This window comes from Pieris rapae, chromosome 14, assembly GCF_905147795.1.
Source record: "Pieris rapae chromosome 14, ilPieRapa1.1, whole genome shotgun sequence".
In the NCBI taxonomy this organism is placed as follows: Eukaryota; Metazoa; Arthropoda; class Insecta; order Lepidoptera; family Pieridae; genus Pieris; species Pieris rapae.
In genome coordinates this window covers 763,762-783,021 of record NC_059522.1, presented here as the reverse complement: position 1 = coordinate 783,021, position 19,260 = coordinate 763,762, and the positions used below count along the sequence as shown (strand labels likewise).

General features: G+C 33.9%; 1 protein-coding gene across 7 annotated transcripts in view; it reads left to right on the top strand.

Annotated features, from left to right (window-relative positions):
- Positions 1–19,260, top strand: part of LOC111003471 (homeobox protein cut) — a 121,163-nt gene that overhangs the window by 44,874 nt on the left and 57,029 nt on the right. For all 7 annotated transcript variants that reach the window (XM_022274014.2, XM_022274031.2, XM_022274023.2 and 4 more), the window contains one exon: positions 10,310–10,624. In XM_022274014.2, coding sequence (XP_022129706.1) covers positions 10,310–10,624 — 315 coding nt within the window. The remainder of the gene's footprint in view (positions 1–10,309; positions 10,625–19,260) is intronic.

Here is a 19,260-nt window from a genome sequence, read left to right as displayed (position 1 = left end):
ATACAAAAGCTTTAATAAAAACATTATAACTATTAATAAAATGTTTATTAAGCAAAATCTTTGAATCTTACAATTTAAATCAAATGATACATCTATATTGTTATTGTTTGACGAGTTTTGCTCATGCACTTTACACCACTTAGGCAGGATTGTGTCGCGTGTTGAGATAAAAGCCTTCCGATAAAGGCTTTTATTGAATCCAGAGTTATATCTTCATGTAATACATATATTTGTTAGCAATATTCTATTTAAAATAAATATATGTTTATAATTGCGAAAGTTATAAGACTTCGAAAGAAATAGTCTACCGATTCTTAAAGGCCGGCTACGCATTCATAAGCCCTGTGTGTGTACCACTTAATATTATAATATATTCCTGCCGGTTCTTCCACTGTGCCATAGATAAATTGTTTTTTATACGGTACTTCGTCTGTAGCACCTTGAAAACATATCATCAAGATGAGGGATCAAAAATTCTGACATAAATTAACACAGTAACAAGTAACTGAAATTATTAACTGAATTTTTATTTTTAACTTTTTTTTTTAACTGAACTTTTATTTTTAACTGAATTTTAATTTCTAACTGATATTTTATTTCTAACTGAACTGTAATTTTCGTTCATCGTTCCTCACAAATGTCTTAAGTCATTGAATATACAATACTACTCGTTACTTTTGATACAGTTAAATTATTCTAAAATAGTAACAGTTAACTAACAGTTAGCCCGAAGCTAGTTAAGACCCATGATCACAATAAAAGATCGCATTTAAACAATATTTAAAACGACTCATTTAGATGTTAATCAGTTCGCACGCATTGTTCGTGTCCCGTTCACTTGAGATCGAATGATTTGTGAACGAAGATTAGGGAATGAATTTGGTTTAGTTTAATTGGTTCACTTAGGAACAGTACAGCAGTGATTGATTGTTTTGTCTCGTTTGCAAATAGATTAATATATTACATTATATGTATCTATATATCCTTTCAGGGTTCTTAAAGGGTATTTTATGTTTTTGAATACTTTAACAGTTGTTTAAGCTATATTCACACACAGAAAAAAATGTTTTGTTATGACCTTCGAAAAACAAAAATATTATTAATTTCGTTTGCAAATAGATTAACATATTACATTTCGTATATATTTCAGGATTCTTATGGGATATTTTATTTGGTGGTTTACTTAAAGGTTGTATAAGCTTTGACACAAATAAAAATAGAAAAAAATATTTTCCTAAGGTACGTACTCTGAAAAAAATCACAACGAACTAATAAATTAGTTTGGACGGATAAAAACTGAAATTTATAGTTAAAATACGCAACCCTTACACACACACACAATAGAAATAGTAAACATAAACCAAAGTTTAAATTTGAGTTAGTTTTAACTATCGTATAGGTGCCGTAACTTTTGCCGATCGGAACCAAAGCCTACACGGAAATGGGAATACAAGTTTCAAATGACATAGATTTTGGAAATAGATACGCCGCTGCAAAATTCTATTTTTTTATTATTTTATCCTAAAGCTAATATCCTAATATATCCTATGTATAGTGATTTCTTACGGCAAGATAATATGTAAATACTTTAAAATCGAATCAAATCTTATATTCATTAACCACTAAGCCATGGATTACTTTATGTTTATTGCATTTTATTTGATTAATTTTTATTTATCCTTTCGTTGATGTTTGAACCTTTTTTATATATTATATATTTCTTTGTTATTTTATTTTCTATGTTAGCTGCAGGATTACGAAATAAATAACCTAAACACAACATTAGGTATTACTTAGTTAAATGTATTTAATATTTTTTATTTATTTCCCTTTTGTTATTTGAACCTTTTTGCATATAGTTTACCTTTGGCTATATACTATGTTAATACACAAATAATTAATTTAAAGGTCTCACAGAGTCTATAGACCTTAGACTACAGTATAATCTATTGTGTTTAATCTATGATATCGAATACAGGTGGTAGTTGGTACAGTTTTATTGACTTCCCCCGACCCTGCTAACTCAATATTTGCTTGTTAATGCACAGACGATGTGAGCCAAAACGGATTTATTGTGAAACTTTGGAATCTATTTCACTGCGTGTTTCATTTGGCACTAGTACCTCAGTATTTCTGGGCTTTTGGTTTCATTTTGGGATATTATTTTGAGGCTTGCTTAAGATTCGCAAAGTGTCTGCTTACATGTATGTTATTTAAGGCTGTATCGACTGTGAAGTCTGTTTTGAGGCTAGACAAATCGTACTTTAGAAATCGTTTACATTTTTTTTACCGCTATACCACTTTGTTAACCTACGGCTAGGCTGAAATAATAATAATAATTTATTTTAAATACTTTTACATTTAAAATGTCTGTGTGCCCTATTTTTACCTTCCAATCTTCAAATCTTAATCTTTTTTTTCGTGTAACTTCAGCATCAGTCTTCTTTCTAGCTCCACTACCCTGTTTCTCTTGCGCACCTCGCCCATTTCCACTTTAGATTATTTATTTTAATATAACATCTATCAACTATATATGTAATCAAAACCAATCATTTAAATTATTTGTTTATCATTAATTATTAACAAGAAAACAAAAGCAATCTACTGAAATGTTAGTCATCAAATGAGACGCTCCGGAATCACCGAAAACACGAAAACTCAAATGTGGAACGCCCGAATCACCAATCGGATTATCCTATATGTATAAAAGACGAAAATTCGCGTTCTTACCCCCCTTACCCCTTTCGCCCACCCCCACGAGGGGAGCTAATGGCAACACCACTCGGATTCATTAGTAAATTAGAAAGCGGATGAGTCCAAAGTTAGGAAAATTCAATATCTAATAATGATTAGCCCCTCCTAATACCTGTCTATCGACAAAGAGAACTGTTCGAAATTGTCAATCGAACTTTTGGAACTCGCATTTTGAATTGAGTTATTTAGTTTTCGATTGGATGTTTGGATACGATTTTGTTTACGCCTGGACGGGTTTTGGGTAATTGGGACTGGGGCTTAAACGACCTCAAAGCTTTCTTGGTACATATTTTAATAACTGTGTGCTGTGTTTGTTAATAACGCTAATATTGAATCAAAGAGATCAATTTTATTATAAGTTTTGAGGTTTTTAAGATTTGCAGACATTTATTTTTTTATTTATTTTATTTGAGTATTCCTACAGCTAATCACTACTATTCAATTATACTATTCAAACAATTACATTACACACAAAAGCAATACACATTGAAACAGAAACATAAAGCACAGTTTTATAAAGCACAGTTCTAAGTAGATTATAATATAATATTTAATATGAAGGAACAAACAAAGCCATTATTAGTAAAAGATACCCGATTTTTTAAAAGATTTTATAGTCACATTAAATATATCGATTTGCTGGTAATTTTTATTGTAATCTGTAGGATACATAACCGAGTTTCGTAAATAGTTGGTCTTAGACATAGAAAAATACCACAGCTAATCCTGCCTGATGGCTGCCTTAAGGCTCAACACTGCTACTAGAATCAAATCGAAACTCTCCAAACTCTTTGCAAGATTTATTTAAATATAACAACGTAGACCACTGTATTTGAAATATTAAGAGCTGTATTATTGAGTAGTAGCCTTCATAAATATACTATTTTTAAAGTTTTGTAGTTTCTCATCGTTTTCATATATTTTATCGCGAGATTAACTTTCCCCAGTGCTGTTGAAATACATTTCCTTTCGTAAATTTAAAAATAAAGGTAACATGATGCTGGCGGCAAATTAAAACTGACATTGAGAGATTAAGCTACCTTAAGTGTGTATTGACTGGGAGATAAACATTTTTTTAATAACGTTGTAATTTGATTAGGGAGGGAATTATTTAATTTTTTATCATGAAATTTTAAGATGTTTTGCGATCCCAAAGATTTTTTACAAGTTTAATCAATTATAGTCAAGTCGGCGTGTGTCAGACATCTACTTGCCTATTAGATTAACACAGGTAAACATAAAAATCATTTATACAGTATTTACGAAATAGGTTTAGTTCAAGTAGTTAGGTAACAATGTAGGCATTGTTGTATACGTAAAAAGCAAATTCAAATAAAAAAATCGATAAAAACATTTAATAAATATTAAAAAAGAATGATATACTTATATTATTATTCTGATTATATCTGAGTTAATTTTATGAAAATCAATACACATAACAATGTATTGATTTTCATAAAATTAACTATGTCCCATACATTAAAACGGCCTGCAATGATGAAAATTGTTTACAAAGAAAAGTATTTTTATTCGGATGAAGGCTTGTTTAAAATTTCTAAGGGTGATATGACTGAGTGGTCAGGGGTGCGCCAGACAAAGGGATTCATAGGTAAATAAACTTAACGACATAGCGATATTATTGATTTCGTTAATTAATTGGCGTTACATAGTTTCGATGTAGTACAAATTCTACAAAATACCAAACTCGACAATCGTCGCCATTTGCGCAGGTAAAATTAATAACGCGTATTAACGAATTTTAATATTCAAGGTTTCATGTTTTATCTTGCAATGCTTAAAAATCATTTTTAATAATCTAAATTAAACTTGTTGAAATTAAATTGCTTATATATGCAATAGATTTCTTGAACCAAATAATCTTTTAATTATACATTATACTTTCCATTGCGATGGTTTAATTATAATCCATGATAATGGTGACTTTCTATGATGCACATAATCTCTCTGTAACAATTATAAAATTTCTTCCCGAATATTTCATAATGAACACTACTTATCCAGAGCTTGATATATTCGGTAGGTATTAGGCTTATCAATGGCCAAATCAGTTTAAATTTAAATACCGTCACCTCGATGTTTCTCGTTCTACAACTAATCATTTTTTATGGTAAAGTTTGCCGTGCACCACCACTATGTAGAACCAGCTACCCACTGAAGTATTTCCGAACCAATAGGGTCCTTGAAAAAAGAGCTTACCAATTCTTAAAAGGTCTTGCCTATATGATACCTAATCCGCTGTTTTGCTAGTAATTTTATTACTATATTTTTGTACCAGATTAGGTAACTTGCAACATATACGTATACTGTAGATATAACGTTATGTATTATGTAGAATTTCAAATAAATAAACATTGTACATATGTGTACAATTGTATCATGATCCACTTTACTCCCGAAGATAACATTTCGCTACATTCTTACATCAAAGACAAGTTAAATTGTGACATCAAAAGAGCCAACATCTTTCCGATTAGCATCGCAAAGAAAAACTTAATTAACGAAGTCTCACGTATTGACAGAGCCGGGGGCGAACCCTTATCATATTTATTTTATTTCAATTCCATACGAATTTAATCCTTTTCCATTAATTAGTGACCGCTCCGCATAATGCGGGTGGGTCTGACCCATCGCTAATTTTTCTTCACGGCGAAGGGTTGAAAAGCATTTTTGGGAAGGATTTTAAATCCCGTATACTTTCGGACGTGTTTTGTGTGTGTGTTAGTTGGACGGAAATTTTCGATTTAGATTCGAAAATTGTTGATGCTGGTGCCAATAGTAAAATGAAACAGAAAACTTTCTCATTATATTAAATTGTGGTTTGTTAAACAGATAATTTTTTTTGAAGTGAAAACTTCTTGGATGGAGAGTAGACAGCTGGCGCGGCGTATTTAAAGTAATATAAATTGTCATGTTTGTGTACGATAGCGCAATAAATAAATATTCTATTCTACCACATAAATGATAGTAGGTACTTCTATATTGATAATGAAAGCAATTCGTGCAAAATTCCCCAACCAGTCCAAAATAAAAAATGCACAACGTTAATGTAAAATTTTATTTTCTTTAATTTTAACAATAATAGACATTTTTTAGAAAACTTAACAAATATTTTATTTGCTCCGCGGCGTAGCACATCCTCGCATATCTGACCTCTGGAATATTATGAGTAGTTTTAGTTTTAAATGCAGAAAAAGAATAAATAAAATAAATGTGGGATTTATTCAAGTAGGTGCCTATTACATTAGACATTAGGTCCATGTCATGTTTGACGCGACCTCCAAGTAGTGAAGGCCTCTCCAAATTCTTCCACTTGTCTCTCATCTTCGCAACAATTTTTTAATCCTTTTTGATATCTCTTTTCCTCCAGGATTTTGGTGGGCTTCCTTTTCTTCCCACTGCGCCATTCCATGTAAGGGTCTCGATTCAAATAAGTAATATAATATTTTGTTCTTGATTATTTTATTTATTTATAGTCTTAATACAAAATGTATACATTATAGCTATTGTTTTTGTTAATGATTATTTTATTTATTCAGAATAATTGTATTTATCATTAAAGTTATTACAAGAATCGTAAAAAACATATTCTTGCAAAGACTAAATTAGATTCACGTGTGTATTTATGTAATTAAAGTTTTTATTAAATTAATAAATTCGCGGAAATTGTAGATAAAGTAGAACGTATTAGGTAAGTCCGTGATAAATAATTTTATAATTAATATTAATTTAATTAATAAAATAAATCTGATTTTTGGAAAGGCAGATGAATATTCATGATATCAAATTCATTGAAATTTTATGTGTATGAACCGCTATAACTAATTAGGGATGTCCAAACTTTGATTATATCTACTACCAGTATTCTTCTTCTCCTTAAACTAATAATAATGCAAAGTGTTTTTTGTTATTCTCACTGAATTGTTACAATAATCATGTACGCCTTTCGAATTGTAATTTCTTTAACACAGCCCTACACTTTTGAACGCTACTTGGCTACTTATAATTAATACAAGTTCATTAGCTCCAGTTATTGAGGCAGCCCTATCCGTGAGATCATACACTGATCTATTGCTCAAACAGTTTTATAAGCGATGGTTTCAATAGATAAGTTGCTTTGTTAAATTTCGGAACTAGGACTTAATTACCACTTAAGTCAGTAGTGTAATGGTCAATTTTGAATGTCCATTAACTGACTTTCAAATCATAATTTTTGATTAAAACTGTTTTTGTTATTCGTTACACTTGCCTGGCTTGGGTCATTGTTTCATTTTTATTACTAAATCTGCTTATTACGATTTTAGATTTCCTGTTAAGTTTTACGGTACTCATAAAACCTTTGAAACCTAAATAGCCTTGAATTATTTGCGTCTGTATATCTAATTAACTCTGCCATAACGTGAAGAACTAAGCGATTGTCGCAGTAGGTTTTTTAGCTTCTGGCTTAGCCACAAACTTCTCAACTTCTGGCAAAGGTAACGTAAGGAACCTATAATAACAACGAACTATCAACAAATAGATTTCATAATTAATAAATTTCGTTTCGGTCAATCGATTGACAGTCAAAAGACAAATTAATTTGAAAATTCCATTAAAGATTGTATTGTTTGCGCGGGTATTGTTTGGAATTATTGAATTGTACTTTCCCTCAGATATGCAGTAAAATATAGAGTTATATCTCGACATAGATAAATATATGATAATCACATTCTTCAGATTTTAGCCTTTAATTTTTGTTTTGTTTTCTTTATACCTAATTAACAATTTTGGAAAAGTTAGGGAAAGGAAATATATATTATTTATTATAAATCGAGAGTAGTGGCCTAGTGGCTTTATTGTCCGACTTTCATCTCTGAGATTCAACCACCATCTGTGCACGAACGGCTGTGATGAAATTAACATTTGCTCAAAGGAAAACATCGTGAAGAAACCTGAAAAGTCGACTAGAGTCCGGCACAGGAGGCTTACGATCAATCTGAGACCCTAAAAAGGTTTTGGCGCCACTAATTTATTTTAATATAAATCAATGTCTTACTTTCCTCATTGTCATCGTTTTCTCACGTAAAAATATTTTGAGCGAATGGTGTCATCATAACTGATTTCAGATTGTTTATTTTTAATGATTCGGAATTTTTATTAAGTTCACACAATGAAACCTGTTGATTTTCCCTCTGTTTAATTTGGCTTTCTTAATCATTATGAAGTTTCTAACTTTCTAGTTGTAAACATAAAATTATTCGGAATAAAATTGAATTTCTTCGCAATTAAAATGCGTACGTAACGATTATACATACGAGTATTGTTGGAAAACAATTCTTTTGTGTATTAAGTAGACCTTTTAAGATTCCGACATTCTATATCTAGGTCTATTCCAACCTTTAAGTTTTAAGCTAATAGAGCTTTCAGTACCTACTGTTAGGGACATTTTGAGTAGTAGTGAACAGTGATTGCTGTCTAAATAGACATTTTTTTCTACACAGCACTTGCACGAAGGATGAGCGTTTTTTAAGGCAGTTTTCGCACCACCGCTATGTGGAACTTTGAAGTATTTCCGAACCAATTCGACTTAAGGGAGCGTACCAATTCTTAAGAGGCCGGCAACGCACTCGCGAGCATGGCATTAAGTATCCATGAGCGGCTGTCCACTTAACATGAGATGAGGCCCCTGTTTAAACAAAACCTAATGAAACCCTATCTATTATTGATTTTGTTTGTAATAAATGACCTTTGTCTATGTTACAAACGTTACAAAATCTGTTGCGTATTTATGATATAGAATCATTCTATACTAAATCACTTATCTATGGTATCATTGACGATAATATGGTGATGTTATTGTCTTACGTAATGTGATTAACTGGTCAATTGGGTGATGGATGACTTCGGTTGCTATCTGACTCTGAGTCATTGTACAGGTTTGTTTAATGGATCATAATTTGTGTTTCTTTTGGGTAATCTTTGACAATGTGCTGGACAGGCTACTTCTAATTAATTTGCTATATTTGTTTTAAATATTGTAGAATTGTTTGATGATTTGCTTTTTTTTTAAAAGAGTACTGAGAGTTTTTTACGCCGGCTTTTTCTCTCGGCCAACACCCTCTGTCTTCTTTGCCGATGAGTAGGGATGCGAATAGGCTAGAATTTAATGACGTGGAATAAGTGATACCATGATGATCTTATGTTCCAAAATAAACGTATTTTTCTTAATGGGCTGTGTTGGCCTAGTTTTAACGTGCGACTTCCCTGGAGTCGTTGGTTACTTCCAATTCCTAAATAGTCAATGGGATCTATGTTTGATTAACAAACATTTGTATGCAGTTCTTATACACCCTTCGACTGGAACTTAAAATTTCCCCTACTAATAAGCTCTTGATGCTATCTACCTGTTCCACCACGCGTGTCGAGTCACGCGTGCGTTTCCAATTTAATTTCATCATTTGCTTTCTTTAATGATTAAGTATTAACAGTCGAAGTCTTTCCAAGATCGTATCGTCCCAGAGACATGCGAAATGAATATTCTTACTAAATTTTATTTATTTATATATTTTCCAAAAGTAAGTAGGCAGTGATCTCCACTTGGATGATTATGTACTTTCTTGGTTATGGGTACTTTTAACTTGTCCCTTCTCTAGTACCTTGACTTGATCCAGTTCTACCAAACTCTAGCCTAGTATACTTGCCTAGATAAATTAGTGTCGTTTCTGAAAATAGAAGTCTTCAATCATTTGCCTGAAACTGAAAAATCAAATTAATGAATTTTATTATTTGTTGAAATCTTCTTCTTAACTTCTCATGTTAAATTAATATGGGAAGTTAAGAACGCGTCAGGAAAGATTCAAATAACATCCTAACAATCGAGTAGCCCGCACACATGCCAATAGGATTTCGTCTATACACATCGACTGTAACACTTTGAACAGCAAAATACCAATAAAACAGTTATCATGAAATCAGCTAGACCATCAAATTAAAACGAATAAAACAATCCGCTGGGAATTATGTAGTGGCCAATAATCAGCAGTGCATCCGTTCAATGAGATCGGGAGATAATGAATGTATGAATGAATACAACCGGAAGTGGCACAAAGGATTCTACATCACCGGCCACAAGAATAAAACTATGGGAACTGATTAATTAGATTAAAAACAACACGTGGAAATGCGAATCGATGCTTCCTGTGCTGATGCTGAAAAACAACTGTGGTCTTTGCGCGTAGCGTCTGTGTGCGTCTGTGCGGAAAGTCCACGCCAATTAAGCCATTAGGTTTGGCTTAGTTGAAGTTGGATGGCCAAAAGCTCAGAAGTTTTCTACACACGCTTTTCGGAGCTGGTGTAATTGCAGTTTCTTGCGATTACCTTGTAAACGAAAATCTTTGCGATTAGAAAGAGTGGCGGGAAGACTCTTTCCAGTTCTTCTCGCCCTCTCTGAGCCCTGGATTTGAGAAGTAGTAAATGAAAATTTAACACCTTCCATTCTTCATAATTAAACTTAATATAGCTTCAAAAAGTATTAACTTATGAAATGTGTTTTTTTCAGAGAGCTACCTTGGCGGAAAAGGAGGTGACAACTCTAAAAGAGCAGTTAGCGACAACAAGCCCCACTCCTCTTCAAGCCGCCGTACCAAAGACCAATGGGTCGATAGAACCCGCAAGAGAATCAGAGACTAGAATACCAGACTTCAGCCCAGATATCAAAGAGGAGAAAAGAAGATCCCCAGACATTGATGAGGATATAGAACAGAAGATAGAAATGGCGGCAACTGCGAGGAGTAACAACAATTCATCCAGGAGCAGTCCAGTTGTCAATCAGACGAATAATCTGGAGAACGAATTAGCCGCTAAGGAAAAAGAGGTAAGACCTTGAGCTTTAATTAACATAAAACCATGTGTTTTACACACAATTTAAAAAATAAATAGCACAATTACAACAAAATTCTAGCTAAATTACAAAGCCACGAAAAAGAAACCCCTTCCTCAAGGCAATTGACTACTTTCCGTGACCCTAGCTCAATATACGTCTCATTACAAAATCCCTCATGAGTAGTGGTATGAGGTCACCCGGTTAACTGGGCAGCCGCGGATGCAGTAACCTTGCCTGCGCCCGCGCGTATCGAATCTAAACGTACGATCAATAAATCAATTACATGTGCGGGGGCATCGCTGAATTGGATTTGACAGTTGGCTAGATCTAGTGCAGTGTTTTTCGATCATTTCCAAATTATCGATAACTTAACATTTTTATAGCGATGCAATATAGCAACTTTGATTTTGTTTTGAGTAGAGACTCTTAGGTCATGGGGTTCAAGTTTGATACTAATTAAAGAATGAAGTTGGTGCCTAATAGATAGTAAAGGTGACTCCAGAGCTGATGCTTTCTTCAACGAATAAGTATCACGAGGAAATGCTGCACCGTAAAAGGTCCACTGTAACAGAGATCAATAAACCAAAGAGAATTTTATTTTGGGAGTGCATTGCCTTCACATGTAATTATTTAACTATGTTAAATAAATATTATAAATTCTATCTTAAAAGAGTAAGTGTGGAGTTTCTTGCCCATTCTTCACGCGAAACTACCTTTTGGAAGGGGAAACTAGAATCATCTTTATATTTTATTTAACGTTCAAAAGTGCTATTATAGGTGGTCTAATTGGAATAAATGATTTGATTTGATCGATTTGATGAAACTTTTCAAATTTGTTTTCATTTTAAATTATTATTATTATTATGACCAGATGAACACTGTGTATTAATTACAGTGCGAAATATGATTAACGTATTTATTCGTATTTAATTAAAGATAATGTATTTAATTGTACAAGAAGCAAATCTTATATATTTTTCTCTTAAGCGAAACATATTAATCGATGTCGATATAAAACTATCGACAACCAATCGAATCCCGATAGCACTAGTGAAGGGAAACAGGATACATTCAATGGAATGATTGATCGACTCCGAAGAGTAATCCTTGCACTAAATAAATATCACGCTTTATGAGCTATATCACTCAAGAACACAGTTGTGCTTAATTAAAACATGCTTCGTGAATGAGGGATCCATAATTCTGATGATTTTTAAAGGAGCGTTTGTTTACGACCTTTTATGTTTCGAGGTCATTTTATTTTGTTTTGTTTTTTGTGTATTATGTATGCTTTATAAATATATTGTTCAGTTTTCATAGTAAATAGTTACAAATTCAGATAAATAATTTTATTTGCAAAGAATGTGTTATTTTTAATTATAAGCATCCTATATATAATAGGCTAACAAATGTCAAAATTTTCATAATGTCTTAAAGGTGAGGTACTACAGCATCTCCCCCGTAAAGCCGTAGTTAAAATGACAACCTTAATTAATGCCACATTTCGACTTCAATATGTTCCGAGTATGTGGAAAGTTGCGGAAGTTATAATGATTCCCAAGCCAGGAAAACCACCACACGAAGTAACATCTTACCGGCCAATCTCACTGTTACCTGTTATAGCAAAACTATTTGAGAAACTCTTTCTCAAACGTCTTAACCCCATTATTGCCAAAAAGCAGCTCATACCGGATTACCAATTCGGTTTCAGAGATAAACATTCTACCATAGAGCAGGTCCATAGAATTACAAATAATATTGAAATAGCACTAGAAGAACAAAAAGTCTGCTCCACGGTCTTTCTAGATGTAGCTCAGGCTTTTGACAAAGTGTGGCACCGAGGACTTGTTTACAAATTGAAGAAACTACTGCCTCGTCAATTTTCAAATATCCTCGAGTCATATTTAACACAAAGAACGTTTAGGGTACGACAAGAAGATGATTATTCAGAACTGAAACAAATAAAAGCTGGGGTGCCGCAAGGGAGTGTATTAGGTCCGGTCCTGTACCTCTTATACACGTGCGATATCCCTGAACTAGAAGATAACATAATCGCGACCTTTGCCGATGATACTGCTATCATGTCTACGGCAGCTACTGAAAAGGAAGCGGTAGCAAAACTACAAAGAGCTATAAATATTGTTGGCTTGTGGACCAAGAAGTGGCGGATAAGACTAAATCAGTCGAAATCAGTTCACATTAACTTTTCCAACAAGACATCAAATTACCTGCCAGTATACATTGATAACGACAAAGTTCCGTTCGAAAATTCAGCTAAGTACCTAGGTATGACGCTGGACACTAAACTACGATGGAAGGTCCATGTTAAAAAGAAGCGCGAAGAGTTGGATCTCCGTTACACTAAATTGTACTGGTTGCTCGGAAGGCATTCCACCTTATCAGTACAAAATAAATTATTGATATACAAACAAGTCCTGACACCTGTATGGACTTATGGTTGCCAGCTGTGGGGCTGCACCAGTAATAGTAACATCCAAGTGATCCAACGTTTCCAAAACAAAGTGCTCAGGGGAATAGTCAATGCTCCCTGGTACATTCGCAATTACGACCTCCACCGGGACCTTAATGTTGAGGACGTCGCTACAGTAATAAAAAAGACTGCTGGAGCACACGAACATAGGCTCCACCATCACGTGAATGTCGAGGCTATCCAACTCCTTGACACCACGGGCTTAGTGAGAAGACTGAAAAGGACAAAACCATTTGAACTAGTGATTTAGTGATAATGTACGTAAATATCAAGTGCTAAAGAGTGTCTGCAACATAGAACACAAGAACAGAGTGTCTTCTTCCCTTTAATAGAGACTGTAAGTAGTGTTATTGGACACTCACTTATATAATAATCCTTTTTAGTAAATTAGGTTAGACTTAAATTACTTATTAGTCTTAAGTTAGGCTAGATCGTAATGTTCCATGATGTCTCAGTGAAGACACATGTATATAGAAAAAAAAAAAAAAAAAAAAAATAATGTCTTAAAGAACTTTAACATATAGTCATAATAATAAGTTTATTATTATTTTTTTTTTAGTTGTTTATGATTGTTGTCATATGATTTTTTTACATTTGAATTCTTCTTCCTTTTTGAGTCTTTTTTCCCCCTTTTCTTTATAGAACAGCTTGAAGTCTAAGTCGAATTGATTCGGAAATACGATGGGCAGAGGGCTCGCTATTGTGTTGCCGGTCTTTTAATTGTTACGCTCTCGTCTAGAATGACCCTAAGTCGAATTCGTTCGGTAATGCATCGGTGGTAAGAGAACTCGTCAGTGCGTTTCCTACTTTTTATTTGTCACGATCTTATCTTCACTTAAATGAGAGCTTTCTCGGTCAGACGTCTACTGCATAGGATTCAAATTCGCGCGTCCGTCCGCTGAATAACTGTTCATCCCACTCATCCAGTCTTTATTAAATATTACAAAGCGATCAATCAGCATTATCGACGGCAATAAACAGGCGGAACTAGGATGATGCAGCATTAAAATCAATTTAGCCATTTGGCGGGATCGTGCCGTCTTCCACCCACCACCACCGATTATATCGTTGGCGTGAACTGATTCTTGGCCCGGATTATTTTTATTTGATAGGGTTTTATTGGATTCTATTTGGGTTTAGTGCTTCTTTCCTGGCGCTGTAATACTTGTGTATAGTCTAAAAAAAATTGAGTATACCAATTTCAAGTGCCTTGTGTCTTCAGCGTATGACTCTCATGCTTCAGGTCGTAGGTTCGCTCCCTGGCTGTGCACCGATGGACTTTCTTTCTATGTGCGTACTTAACATTTGCTAGAACAGTGTAGGAAAATCGTGACGAGAATTTGCCTTAGACCCAGAAAAGTCGGCGGCGATTGACTAGTCATGAATACAGAAATCAGAATCCTAAAAAATATTGATTTTGATTTTTGGCCTTCAAGCAAATTAAGCTCAAGTTTCTTGGGTCACAAAATACATAAACTTATGTTTTAAGGTCAAATGCGAAGCCAATTATTGTTAAGTGGAAAAAAATCTTAAAAATTCCCCTAACATTCTATGGCAATGAGCTCTCAACTCGCATCATCAATACAGCTGATTTTTAATGATTTAATGAAACTTTAATGAAACACTCAAAAACCAATATAATAAAAGGGCACTTAGTTAACAATTTAATGCTAAAAATAACTTCTTTTTTAAACAGTGTAATTATACTCTCAAAAAACATCAATAGAATCAAAAATAATACAAAAAATAAAGCTCTATTCAAATAATCGAAATATACATTTGCGCTTTGGGTTTGGACGTAAAAATATAATTAGTATTACGTATCTAAAATGTTTAACTACACAAATAACACAAAGGGCGAAAAGGATGAAAAAACCATCGGATTGCAGTCTAAATGCAATGAAAGAACTTGCATCAGACAGAACACCTTCCGCGTGCATTCATCAGTCATTACTCCATTGAATCACCAAAATTCAGCGCAAATGGTGAATCGGTTTTTTATAACCCTCAATAGAGCTTTGGAGGCTTTTAACCCCCAAAGCCTGAAAGCGGATGGATCTTTACAGTTGTCTGTTTGAAGCGTAATATGTTTGTGCTTTGTATTTAATTAATATTTTTTGAAACGGTCTTTTTAGCATGGGGCAAATATTGACTTTTCCGCAGTTGAATGCTAATGCATTTTGGTGAAAAGTTAAACGTTAATTACTGAAACTAAAAAGTCGTTGATTATGCACGTTTGTAGAACGATTGTATGAATTCGATATTCTAAATACTTGTTTTTTTTATCAAAAGTTTTCGCAACTTTTCCGTTAAGCTTGCCGTCGTATTATTTTTCTTCTGAAATTTATATTTAATTAAGTTCGCGGGGAAGGGTTGAATGTTTCTTTTTGACAAACGATAAACGATATGGTTTTGCAAGTTTTTTGATTAAAATACCCCGAATTGGTTTTGATCGAAATATCATTTTCTTTTGATATCCAAAGTAATTTATTATATCGAATGTAAGAAGTTTTTTGGTTGTAGCCAATTCCGAATAGCCAATATTGTAAATACTAATTGGATCACTTCAAATTGGATTATCAATACTATTTAGGCCTTTCATGAATCGCAGATATCGGATTCAGACTTAATTGATCCATAAATCACATTAATCTATCCTTTACGCTATAAACTTATCTTTCATCTTTCGCGCATAGGTGGCGCTGCCCTAACTTCAGCAGTAAATTCTTAATGTCACTTCAGCGCGGGACATGAAAGAGTAATGACACTATTTTTATGCACACCAAAAGGAAAACACTCGAAATTAGTTTATGACGACTGTCTGTCGTTCGATTTATTTTAATTTTGTTATTTTTAGATCGCTCTGTTATTAGTCGGCGGGTGTCGTAAAGTCGCTGCCGCATCGGCATGGATCTTTGAATATGTATGACTAATGATCTTCAAACACACATATGCACTGAAAAAGTTCAAGAGGAAACTGAGATATCAACTCTATCAAAAGCCATTAACAGTGTCCGCTTGCCTTTGACCTCGGACACGTCCAACAAGACAAATGCGCATCTAATCGCAGTCAATCAAAGAGAAAGCAACGGACGAAATGTCGACAAGAGATGCAATCAGACGCCCCATCATACGCAACCTATCATCTCTGAAATCGCCACGCACGATAATTTAATAATAAAAAATGTGGAGTAACGACGCCGCCAAAACGAGCTCTAACACCAGAGAAATAAGAAGCACGGCCTTCAATGATCCTCGTAATTACCCACGAAACGAGCGTACATGAAAGCAAATGTCAAACGCACACATTTATTTCCAAGTATTGAATGTTGGGCTCCGGTTTCTCGGAAGATGCGGTGTAAACATCATCGTGTCGATGATGAAAGCGATCTGATTCTTTGTACTCGGTGCTGATTAGTCTAATTTTAACTTGGTACAAAAAAGGGAGTAATTTGGCCCTGCCGTGACAGGCGTAGCGTGCGCCGTGTCGATATCGAAACTTGCCTATTGCTATTGGGATTTCGTAATTGCCTCAAATTACGCCTTATAAACATATTTCTTATCTTTGAAGGTTGTGCTGAGAACTGAAGCATAATGATGACATACACAAAAATCAAATTACATGGGATTATTTACCGAATACATTATATAACGTCGATTTTTAGGAACGTGATAGATTCCCAGCAGAACATCAAAGGCTCGACATTAATCATAACTCGCATCTATCGCTGGTGATTCTGTTTTTATTGTAAATTAGTATTAAAAAGAGACGGCGCAAGCGCATGAATCAAACGAGTGCCTAGACGTCATAGCACGCGATAAATTCGTAGAATGTAAACAAAAAAGGATTTTGGCCCGAACGAGCCGCACGAGGCGCACCTGTTGAGTATATTAATGTGATATGGCTGTCGATTGCGTTCACAAAATGGCAACTGAATTTAAGAATTAAAATCTTTGTCGTTTATCAACGTATTTGAAGTGTTAAGATCGGAATCATTCACCTCGAACACCGCTCGAAATGCAAGGAGCAAAACTAATGAGTCTCCATGCAAATCGAGCGTTCTTTTTCTATTTCGTTTTCAGTACGGAGTTGAACTAATAAAAGTTATAATTCCTACGAAGTGATATTTATGTATGTATGTCTGGCTTCTATCTTTTACGATCATCAACAGTTACATATTTAATGTTCGATGTTTATCAACATTTCTTTCTTATGCAGGTTTTAGTGAAGCGATAAATTATTTATCTTCAAAGAGTTGCTTATTCAAACTTTTGTTTCTCGTCTCTCGGTTTTACATCTGACGTCACTGCTGTTATTAAGTAAGCCTCACTAGGTGAGGAAACGACTTACTAACCTTTATCAAAACATGGAGATTTATTTTTTGCGTTCAGTGTAATAAGCACTAATATTGTGTGAATTTTATCTACGTATTTTGAAGTATTAAGAACGACCCATAAATTAAAGATAACGATAACAGATTCGTCGAAGATGCGATTAGTTATTTTAATGATATCATGCTTTAACACATTTTTAAATAACTGAGTCAGTAAAATTTGCAGAAGTGACACATACATATGTTAACTGTAGACAATACTATTGTTTAACTGTGTCCAATAAAATTTAAAACTTCTCCGGATATCCATAGTTGCACTCTTCACACTTTTTTCTTATCTTGTCGTGTATTGTCACATTAAAATTTGTATTTTTTATTCTTGTACTAATGTATATCCATGTGCCGAGCGTGGCTTTTTTAAATAAATAAAACTTTAGAAATTCCTTCAATAAAATCTAACCTTTTTCCTCTCCTCAGACTGTATCATAATCAAATACTAAATGTATATAGTTAAAAATAATGCGACTCAAACCTAACTAACCAACTTGCACCGAAATAAATCAAATATGAATATCAAAATCTTAGCTCAAACGGTTTTCGTTCATAAAACTTTATTAATGCGTGTTTTAACAATAATAAAATGAACACTTGTCAGTATATTCTGTTATTCATAACATTTGGCACAGACTCAATGTTCCTCAGCTCAATTCAAAAACAAAACGCGAGAGAGTATCGGCATTTGTCACTATCACACATAAATAAAAATGATTATTCATTTGAATACAATCTTCAAGGAATCCGATTTGCTCAGTCTATCAGCCAGACTAGATCGTGCGTTCGAGTAATTATTCTTGTCATTGCAAATAGATATTAGCATCGGGACACGATTCTAGGAGGTACAGCTGTTACGCCAGCAAAGCAAATGATCTTCAATCAATACATTCATTAAATTTTAATCAAACGCCTCACCGCCTCCAGGAACTAGTCATCAGAGGGAACTTATTGTAATAGCTGATTAATATTAATCACCCAATTCAGATACGTGTTCGAACTAATTACATACCATACATAAAACATCGAATCAAACAAGATAACATGCGTTATCGTGAACGATGGTTTGTTTTCGTTTAACTTATAATAGTGGATCGATTGTGAAACAAAAGATTCTTGCGGTGTTGAGAATCAAGCAAAAAGCTAAGAAATTTCTATTAACATTCAATGCTTAACAAATACAGCAATCACTTCGAATATTACACCTCTTATTAGAAACGCACTTTGCAATAATAGAACTTATAGTTAGCGTCTTCTGCAAATGAAAAGTTGTCTTTAGCTTGTCCAATAAGAATGAATTTTCGATAACGCTAATAGATTCAATTTCCTTCCAGCTGCAGCTGAATTTGATCTAATAGTGGTCGGAGTAAGGTGTAGTTTGGCTTAGAGATAAATCATATGTGCTGTCACATGTCGCTGCGCGTTAGTTCGGAGCAGGCAACACGTGTAGAGAATATGTCAATTCATTATAAACTTTGTGTAGCGTTGAAGATGATTTGTGACATATTATCGGTATAAAGCCCTATTTGTTTCTATGTACCCATTAAGGGGGGTATTGTCTGATCGACCGAATTCCCCGTAATTGACAAATTTCGTGAGATCCCGCATAATAGCGTCTGTATAATTGCTTTCTGGTTGATAATTGAGCTCATTATTAGAATCGTTTCTTGTTAGAGTTTGTATTATCTTTAACATTATCTAGTAATGTTCCCGTGCCGCGTTCTATTTTAGAAATTTCTTGAATCTCTTCG